At 39.4% G+C, this 10,553-nt stretch overlaps 1 protein-coding gene and 1 pseudogene across 2 annotated transcripts; one reads left to right on the top strand and one right to left on the bottom strand.

The window, feature by feature from the left end:
* Window positions 1–496: 496 nt before the first annotated feature.
* On the top strand, window positions 497–4,675 carry INT2 (inositol transporter 2). Of its 2 annotated transcripts, XM_010249105.2 has the most exons (6): window positions 497–839; window positions 1,408–1,478; window positions 2,537–2,872; window positions 3,053–3,160; window positions 3,285–3,884; window positions 4,019–4,675. In XM_010249105.2, the coding sequence occupies exons 1-6, from the start codon at window positions 704–706 to the stop codon at window positions 4,499–4,501; spliced, it is 1,734 nt and encodes a 577-aa protein (XP_010247407.1). In that variant the 5' UTR covers window positions 497–703; the 3' UTR covers window positions 4,502–4,675. The 2 variants fall into 2 exon arrangements, with proteins under 2 accessions (XP_010247407.1, XP_088756373.1); XM_088900247.1 differs by lacking the exon at window positions 1,408–1,478 and having other exon boundaries at window positions 595–839.
* Window positions 4,676–5,092: 417 nt separating this feature from the next.
* LOC148801399 (large ribosomal subunit protein uL14mz pseudogene) lies at window positions 5,093–7,418 on the bottom strand (annotated as a pseudogene).
* Window positions 7,419–10,553: the final 3,135 nt, after the last annotated feature.

The raw sequence follows: 10,553 nt of genomic DNA, 5'->3' as shown, positions 1-10,553 counted from the left end.
ATTCCAAGAAGGCACAGTTTTCATTCCGAAAAAAAAAGAAGGCACAGTTTGAGAACAAATAATCCAAAAGCCATAGATGGTCGGTGGCTCTCCATTACTCACCAAAATGGCCATGTATATAGATTACAGAGTCAGGAACCAACCAGTCAAAAACGGAATCATCCCCAACCCCAATTAACTACTCTCTGCCCAAAAATCAACTTTATCTTAGCATCATTTTCCACAACTGCTTGTATTTTGTACTTATTTGGAATGTAAAACGATTCCAGTAAAACTTTTGTTATAGGCTATGTCTGGGCCAGGTTTCATTCAACTACACAACCAAGATGGGTCCAGTTGATTAACCTCTGTGAATTGTGAATCTGTAATAGTAATAGGGGTAAAGTACCCAATACCCAGATCAGACCGGATGAACCAGACTACCTCAGCTCAGCCCAGTCGTACCAACCGGATCAGGCTACCACAATTTTAATGATTTACTCAAAGTAACGAAGCTGAACTCGATGGGATGGTTGATTAACTGACTTCTGCCAAATCTCATGGGATCCCGCCCTGATAAATAACACTCTTCACACGCGTTCTTTTACAGTGCCTCTCCCTCCCTCCCCCCCCCCGGCTCTCTCTCTCTCTCTCTCTACATAGTTGGTTGAAGGCTTAAACTGTCTCTGCTTGAACAAGTTCATTCCACTCTATCAAGGAAGCAATGGAAGGGGGAATACATCCAGGAACAGATGCCTCGGCTTTCAGGGATTGTATCTCTCTGGCCTGGAGGAACCCATATGTACTCCGTCTCGCTTTCTCAGCCGGAATCGGTGGTCTTCTCTTCGGCTATGATACTGGTATTCTTCTTTTCTTCCACTCTCAGCTGTGGCTTCACCCATCTGGGTTTTCTACTTCTATCTCTTTCTCCGTTGATTTTTTTTTCTTGAAACTTGTGAATGACCCATCATAATCTAAAATGAAATGGAGATTCTTCTTTTGCATACTGCTCATACACTAGGAACATTCAGTGTTAGAGAATATCCATCTTTTCTATATCTTTCTGTCAGTTTTTTCTCTCTTTTTTCTTCCTCCCGTGAAATCTCACCAGCTCAGTGATCTTTTATCATTTATTAGGAATAAAGTCATCTGGGTTCTTTTTCTCTTCTTTCTCCCCCTCATTTTTCCCTATTGCAGAGTATTTTTTTTCTTTTTTTCTGCTTTTTGTGCTCAATTCTGAACATCAATTAGTTATTGAACTTTTGGTACTTGAAACGGTGAACTTTTGATTATTCAATTCTACTTTCGGAATCTTCAAGCTATCCAATACACTCAACTTTTCTATGTTAGTGTGTTAATTATCCCCTAGATAATTACCAATTGTGGGATCTGGACTCATGCCTTTCTGTTGATTTTTGTGAACTTCAGGTGTGATTTCAGGGGCACTTCTTTATATTAGAGATGACTTTAAGTCTGTTGACAAGAAGACTGTTTTGCAGGTGAGGACTTGAAGTTCTTCCCTGTGGAAAAGAAAGCTGTATTTTCTTTCGCTCTTCTTGATAATTTTCTTCTTATTTTTTTTCCCTTTGGTGGCTGGGAGCCTGGGAATTATTCATTTGAAACTTGAAAGGGATGAAGCTCTGTTGAAGTTTTAACTATTTTAAAGCTTTAGAGTTGTTTGCATTCATCACATGAGTGATAACCATAATATTTTAATATCCTAAGTGTCTGGAGTGTTCCACAACTTGGTGATTGTCATAATTCTTCTCTTCTTCACCATAAAAAAGAAAAAAAAAAAAAAAACTCGTAAGCTAAGTAAAATAATTCAATCAGACACGTGGCATGCATATAGAGGTTTACAATCCTATCCTTTGGTTAAGCCCCAATTGTTGTAATCATGTAAAAGCCCATGGTCAAAATCATATAACCCAAAAATGTGACTATAAACTAGCCCGGCCCAAGATGCCTAGATCAGCTCTTGCCTGCAAAGCTATTAACCAGCCTCAGGCCCATTTCAGGTTTGTGGAAATCGCAGACTCAGCTTAGGTCAGCTTGTTGACTACTCTATTTTATATTTAGACCTATTCAATTCCAAAATTGCAATCATGTAAAATCCACATGGCACACCACAAATGAAGGGATGAATTAAAAATAAATAAATAAATACCCGAACTATTTGGATAAAGGAGCTTTGGTTGAAACTTGGGCTTAGCTCATGGGCCTGTTAAGCTTAGGGTCAGTTACTGCTCTTAAGAAACGTAAGTGCAACTTCAGTAATGGGCCCATCTGGGCCCATCTCTGGCTCATCGGCAGTCTTACTCATGATTCCCATTTCATGTTTCAATGCCTCCCTAACCCATCTTCAGAAAAACCAGAATGACCTTGTCTGCACCAATTTATAGCCATGATAGTGTTCAGAGAACTTCTGTCACTTCTTTCCTACCAGTGCAAGTGATCTTCTTTTAAGAACTACATCTACACGATCCCCTTCTTTTGATGAAGACATCTCCAGCGCATTTCTCCTCACTAAGCATTTTGATATATTTCATGCGTATAGGAGAGCATTGTTAGCATGGCTGTTGCAGGAGCAATCATAGGCGCAGCCATAGGCGGATGGATGAATGACCGGTTTGGACGGAGAACGTCGATTCTGGTGGCTGATTTCCTATTCTTCATTGGGGCAGTAGTCATGGCTTCTGCTCCCAACCCAGCTCTTCTCATTGTTGGTCGGATCTTTGTTGGTCTAGGGGTCGGAATGGCATCCATGACATCTCCACTTTACATCTCAGAAGCGTCTCCAGCTAAGGTCCGAGGTGCACTAGTCAGTACTAATGGCTTCCTTATAACCGGAGGCCAATTTCTGTCTTACCTTATCAACTTAGCATTTACCAAGGTAAGCAACAACTTCTACTAGTAACCAGACAAACTACTTGATAGTTTTGTAACGAGTTTGCTTTTCTAAGCCATTGAGAAAAATTAAGAGCAGAAATTCTATCAAATAGAAAACTGCATTTAATCTGATTCAGTATCTTACTGATACAAGATGGTAACTTGAAGTTGGGTTTGGCTTCAGGCACCTGGGACATGGAGATGGATGCTTGGAGTTGCTGGAATTCCAGCTCTGCTGCAGTTCGGATTGATGTTAGCTCTTCCAGAATCACCACGTTGGTTATATAGAAAGGTTCTCTCCTTATTATCCCATGATTCATGCATACAAGCACGTACACCCATAGAGTATTCATCAATCCAACATGAATTTATTTGTTAACCAATTTACTTCTTTTCTTTTTCTCTAAATCACGCAGGGAAGGGAAGAAGAAGCCAAGACCATACTTAGAAAAATATATCCAGCAGAGGAGGTTGAAACAGAGATCCAAGATCTTAAAGAATCAGTAGAATCAGAGATAAAAGAAGAGGGATCTGCTGAGAAGATCAATTTCATCAAGCTGTGGAAAACCAAGACTGTGAGAAGAGGACTCCTTGCAGGTGTTGGGCTTCAGGTATTCCAACAATTTGTGGGCATAAACACAGTTATGTATTACAGCCCAACCATTGTTCAGTTGGCTGGTTTTGCATCCAACCAAACAGCTCTCCTTCTCTCACTTGTTACAGCAGGTCTCAATGCCTTTGGCTCCATAGTGAGCATTTACTTCATAGACAGAACAGGAAGGAAAAAACTTCTGGTCATCAGTTTGACTGGTGTCATTGTATCACTTGGAGTTCTATCAGCTGTCTTCCATGAAACAACATCACATTCACCACAAGTCAGCAGGCTGGAGACAGCCAAGTTCCCTGCCTATACCTGCCCAGATTACCAGGCAGCAGGAAATGCTGCTTGGGATTGTATGAAGTGCTTAAAGGCTTCATCTCCAGATTGTGGGTTCTGTGCATCTGCCACTGACAAGGTACACTGTTACTCTACGACCATTTATATTAGGCTTTTTAGTTTTTAGCAGACCATGCATGAATCAACTTTGAAAGGGGGGGGGTGGATATCTCTGTGGTTTTATTAACAATGACCCATTAATTTTTGTTGCAGTTATTTCCTGGTGCATGCTTGATCTCAAATTCGACAGTCAAGGACATCTGTCACGGAGAGCATAGGCTGTGGTACACAAGGGGATGCCCTAGCAGATATGGGTGGCTTGCTTTGATTGGATTGGCACTTTATATCATATTCTTCTCTCCTGGGATGGGGACTGTTCCTTGGATTGTCAACTCTGAGATCTATCCTCTGAGGTTCAGAGGGGTCTGTGGAGGAATAGCTGCCACTGCAAACTGGGTATCCAACCTGATAGTTGCTCAGTCCTTCCTCTCATTAACAGAGGCAATTGGGACATCCTGGACCTTTTTGATATTTGGGCTGGTCTCAGTTGTTGCTCTGTTCTTTGTTCTGGTTTGTGTGCCAGAGACTAAGGGGCTTCCAATCGAGGAGGTGGAAAAAATGCTGGAACAGAGAGCGCTGCAGGTCAGGTTTTGGAAGAAGGGCTCAGACCATTTACAGAAGAATTCACAAGTGTGAACAAAGAGGGTAGTGTAATTATTTACTATTGGTTGTATGGGAGAGCCCATACCCTGAAAATTAACATTGGGGTCTCCAAGATTAATACTAATTTAGAATTGGAGATCAGTAATGTAATACATTATGAGTGCTTTTTCTATACCAAGAAACTCCATTGACATTCTTGTCCCCAAAGATTTTACCATTGGAAAACAACTCACAACTAAGTAGGATTAGTAAAAGTATAAAGAAATGTAGTTCATATGAGCATTCAAAAGATGTGATCATGCAAATTTCAATAAATTGAAACAATTAAGTTCAGTAAATGATCTTCTGTAGGTTTCAAAATGGCCCGATAGTAGCACATAACATTGCAGCCACACATGGGGAACATCTCATCCTCTTACATGTTATTATGCACAGGGAGATTGTTCCCAATGCACAGAAGTAGTGTTTTGTGGGTAGGCATGGGTAAAGTTCTTGGGGGTAGGAGATCCGGGGTGGTCAAGAAATATTAGAGAGCCAGACAGCCAGCCCGTCTAAGGCCCTTTTCTATACAACCTATTTGGCATATAAAACGTAAATCAGATGAAAAGATTGCCCTTCCAATAACACTCATCGAATATCAATCATTAATAAAAAAGAATACAATGGAGATTATGGAGTGCCAACCACAAGAGTAGGCTAAGGCCTTTTTTTATATCTGGAAATACATTAAGCACAAGGAATCTAAAACCCCAAAATGAGAACTCAAAATTTCCAGTCTTCCCAATCTCTCCCAGAGTGAGTAAAAATGCATCTCAAGCAATATGCTCTGCCATGCTTTTTCTTCCTTGGCTCATGTGGAACTGGCCCAAATACTCTAGTACCGATTGGCTCTCCTTGCTTGTTGACAAGGACCACTGCATTATCATCAAAATCTTGATCTCACTCCCCATCACAACGGCCTCGCTGCATGGCAGCACGCACAACCACACCATAGACAACATCTCCTTTCTTTACTTTTCCACGAGGTTGGGCTTCCTTCACTGATGCTATAATTGTGTCTCCCAATCTTGCCCCTTTCTTCCCCTTCAAGGCTTGTATGCACATTACCTGTTTTGCCCCTGAGTTATCCACAACTTTGAGGTTAGTCCTCATTTGTATGAAGGTCCTTTGCTGCTGGGAACAACCAAAAATCACTTAATATCAGCTTTGATCTCTGATAATTGGGAGTTCCATGATTTATAAGGATATTACAGAAGAAAATGAAATGCCTACTGGATAGAACTTGAAAATTTTATCAAGGCATACAAGTAAAAATGTTGTACAGGGGGTAGACCTACCATTTGACCATTTCACCGGTGAGACCAATAACAAATAGAAAAAGAAAAGAAACAAAGAAATAAAGACAACTGAATTACCATGACCACCCAAGCAAAGAAATCCATCTCAGATAGTAGAAAGAAAATTGGCAGATAGTTCACAATTCCTGAGGATGGATGGATAATGACAGCTATATGATCCAAGCAAGATTTACAGCAAAATAGATCAGACAGCAAATAGTTTGTCTTACCCACCATTTGCTGGTGAACCTGCATATGGTATACCATCATCCTTGTCTACTTGACATGAACTTCTATTTACCCAGTAAAACATCCAGTTAAAAATCAAAAATCTCAAATCCATTGCAGAACCTTGACTTAAATATTCAATATCTGATGTGAGTGATATATACTTGTCTAATATGAATGATACACTATCCTCACCACAGAACTAGTGCCACATGTTGCCAATTTTTTTATAATATCATCAATTGTGTAATGCTCAAAGGCATCTAATGGCTTGACCTAGTAAGCAACTTTGTTTTTCACATTCCCAATAATGGATTCAAGGCTTGGAGACTTGTCTTTAAATAATCTTGCATAGGGATGGCAATTTTCCCATCCCAGCCGGGTACCCGACCTGGGGAGTGAAGTCCGCCTCAACAGATGTGTGTATGATATTATGTATATTTTAAAATTATCCTTTATTTCAAGTAAATCTATTTTCCAAAAAAAAATACTTTTAATTAAAATATTTAGGGGATTTGGGTCCCTGTAGGGGTGGAGGAATACTTTTATCCCTGGTGGGGATTGGGGATGGGGATAAGGTCCCCACCCCAAACCCACCTGATGTAAGACCAGCTTAGTTCTAATCCTAGAATCACTTACAGAGTGCCTAGAATCACTCTAGGGCATGGGAATCACTCACCATAGCTAGCATAAGCTGAAAAAAACTCAATAAACTTCATTGCCTTTGTGTAAAACGTCCATGCATATTTATAGACTCTAAACTCATAATAATCCTAGGAGTCAAACTGTTAGACTCAATAATCCTAGTAGGACTCAGACTAAACTGTCATATCCTATTTCAATTCAAAGAAGACTCAATAACTTTAGTCCTGCTTATGCAATGACTCTAAAATATTAAACATAAACCAACTATAACTAGACAAAATAAACCCTATCATTGGACCCCACAAAAGATTGAAAAATGACAAAAATACCCCTACTGTCCAAACATACAGAAATACATAAAATATCATAAAATTCCAATTTTGACTCTTCAGCTCCTGCATCATTCTCCCCTAGTTCAAAAAAACTCGTCCTCAAGTTTTGAAGAACTTAAGGATGAAAATTCGATATACCCCAATTACAAAAGGAGTAGGACTTTCAATAACTACATGCTTGGACTGTAGAGTAGAGTCCATACACAGAGATAGAAAAGGATCTTGAAAGAAATGCATTTCTGAAACACTGTGTTCCATAACCATCTTTGTTAAATTATCAATAACATTGGCTTCTTGAACACTTGAATCATCAACCTGCCATTGTGATAAATCTTCCCCTCGCTTATCCAAAATCTCAACTACAACATTTGAAACTTTTCCTTCAATCTCTAGCTTAGGAATCACCATTCTATGTGCTCTGCTATCCTTGGTTCTTCAACAATCTCTAAGACTCCTTCCATTGTTGATGTTGGTGGAACTTGTGCTATGTCAGGTTGTAATTCTTGAATTGGTTCTAGTTGAACTTGAAAGGTAAAGTCACTTACTTCCTTACCAGTATCTACTACAATTAGCACATTTGTATCTTGCACCTGAATTTCTTTAACTTGCTCCACTTCTATTTCTTCTTGATCATTAACCTAAAGCTAACCATGGGTGTTGGAAACTCTAGCGATTTCTATTTTTTCTTGGCCTGCATCCTCTTGATTTTTAATATCCACAACTCTAGCTTGTCTTCTTCTTTAGCTTCATCCTCAACTTCAGCTCTAGGATAGACATCAACATCCAAGGAATCATCTACTTCCTTTTCAACTTTGTACCTTCTTCCCCTTGACTTCAAGCTCTTTGTTGTAACCTGTTGCTTTTTCTTTTGCTCGAAATTAGTCAACTCATCACGGAAGTTTAGTGGGATGTACTTTTCTTGCAAACACCTCTTCATCTCTGCCCATGTACTAATTGGATCATTGCCTCTATTTTCTAGTCGTTGCTCAAGAGTTCTCCACCATACTTTAGCACGACCCATCAGCTTCATGCGTGCAAATCTAATCCTTTGTTTGTCAAACATATCATGCCAATCAAAATATTCTTCTAGTTCCGCAACCCAATCAAAGAATGCTTGCGGAGCATCAACTCCTTTGAAATCTGGTATTTCCTTTTCTCTTCTAACACGTTTGAAAACCTTACTCCCGTAGCCAACATTATTAGATCTATTTTCTTCCACCATCTTCTCAAATAAGTCAGCTAAAGACCCTTCATATGGTTCAGAAAGCCAATCATCATTGATTCTAGACCGTAAGATTGTCTAGAAGATACCCAAGGCCTATTGAATCCGTCACTTTGTGAGAACACAGTGAATAAACCATTAGCTCTGATACCAACTAATGTAGGACCAGCTCAATTCTAGTCCTCGAATCACTCACAGTGTGCCTAGAATCACTCTAGGGCATGGGAATCACTCACCATAGCTAGCATAAGTTGAAGAAAACTCAATAAACTACATTGCCTTTGTGTAAAATGTCCATACATATTTATAGACTCTAAACTCATAATAATCCTAGAAGTCAACTTGTTAGACTCATAATAGTCTTAGGAGTCAAGCTGTTAGACTCAATAATCCTAGTAGGACCCAAACTAAGTTGTCATATCCTATTTCAATTCAAAGAAGACTCAATAACTCTAATCCTACTTATGCAATGAATCTGAAATTTTAAACATAAAATAACTATAACTAGACAAAATAAACCCTAACATTGGACCCCATAGAAAATTGGAAATGACAAAATTACCCCTACTGTCCAAAAATACAGAAATACATAAAATATCATAACATTCCAATTTTGACTCTTCAGCTCTTGCATCACCGCCCCATTGCCATGCCTAAAAATTCCATACATTTATTTCCTCCCGAAAGAACCATAGAATGTGCACCTTAACACACCTCCACAAACCTTTTTTTTATCAACAAAAATAGTAGTTTGTTAAAATTGATGAAAATGGAGTTAAAACATTCAATTAACAGGACCACCCAGGAGCTGGAACAGTATTATTACATAGATGCCCAAAACAGTTGCTGCCTCAAAGCCCATTGCTTAGTGAGGGAATCAACCATCCCATTAGATGTCTTCACCCATTTAAAGTCAGCATTAAAGTCCTTTGCAATATTTTCAACTTCCCTAAAAGCGTGTTTGAGAGTCCAGTGTATGTGTCTGTTGCAGCTTGCCCAAGAGATAATTAGCTTTGAGTCCCCTTCCACCTCCACCTGTCTATAGCTCAACTATTTTCCTAATCTTAGACCCCACAGCAAAGCCATCAGTTCAGCTTTTAAAGAGTTTCCCATTCCAATAGGCCCTGAGTACAATGCTAATATCCTGCTATTAGAGTCCCTAAATGCACCTCCTAATCTTGCCTCTCTTCTTTAGTGATGAGGCGCTAAACAATTTTTCCATGTCCAGGGGTTTGCCACCACCCAAATACACGATGCAAATAGGTAGGAGATTAGCATGTAGAAAGCCCACATACTTCACAAAGAAGACACACATGGGGTGATAGGCACCTGGCACCGAAACGCCATTCTTCTCTAAACATTGTCACAAGTATTACTTTTACATCTCAACATAATTGTCAAGGCAATGCCTAGGCGATAAGGTGCTCATGGCGGGTCACCTTGCCTAATTGCCTGGTTGTTTCTTTCTTTTCTTCTTTTTTTGAAAAAAAAAAGGCAAGGTAAATTTACTCATGATGAAGAAATCATACAAGAAAGGGGAGGATCATGAAACATAAATCCCCAAAGGGATTGATCACAGCTCCCACAGATTGATAGAATTAAGCATTACAAACATGTTCTGATTACAAAACACAGGGATGACAGAAAGCCAAGATGCAAGTTTGGCTACAATACACTGGATCAGCACCCCCGGTTCCTTCCCCTCATTTCTGAAAATTGTCATTTCTCTCAGATCATATTGAGCTGATAACTGCAGCTGGGATGGCATTCCAAATGTATTTTTCTTTCTTTGATAAACCCGGCACAAACCAGCATTGAAGCAGATTCTTCTTCATTGTACCTGGCATCACCCAACTAAAACCAACAGCATTAAAGAAATGAGACCAAATTCTCCAAACAATCATGCAATGCATACAGAGATGTTCAATGGATTCTTCAAAGCCACATATTCCACAACTAAGATAATTTAAATTGAAACCTCTTTTTGCCAGGTTGCTTTTTGTTAGGCATTTCCTCAGTGTAGAGGCCCATATCAAGAAATTGAAGTTTGATGGAACTTGGGGAATCCAGATTTATTTATAAGGGAAATCAGTAGCTCTTCTGACATTCATTTATCAGCCAAAGATCTAACCGTGAACTTTACATGAGCAGACCAAATCCAGATCCATTTGTCAGTTGAAAGGGGGTGGAAGGAAAATGTATTAAGGCAGTCTAGCAGATTTACTACCTCCTCAACCTCTCAATCAAGAAAATCCCTTGGGAATTTAGGCTTCCATACCACTTTTCCTTGGATAAATTCAAAAGAATCAGCCACCCTTGCC

This window comes from Nelumbo nucifera, chromosome 3 (genome assembly GCF_055504915.1).
Source record: "Nelumbo nucifera cultivar China Antique chromosome 3, China Antique-T2T, whole genome shotgun sequence".
Taxonomy (NCBI): domain Eukaryota; kingdom Viridiplantae; phylum Streptophyta; class Magnoliopsida; order Proteales; family Nelumbonaceae; genus Nelumbo; species Nelumbo nucifera.
The sequence above is the reverse complement of the archived record's forward strand: the minus strand, read 5'-3'. Positions and strand labels throughout refer to the sequence as shown.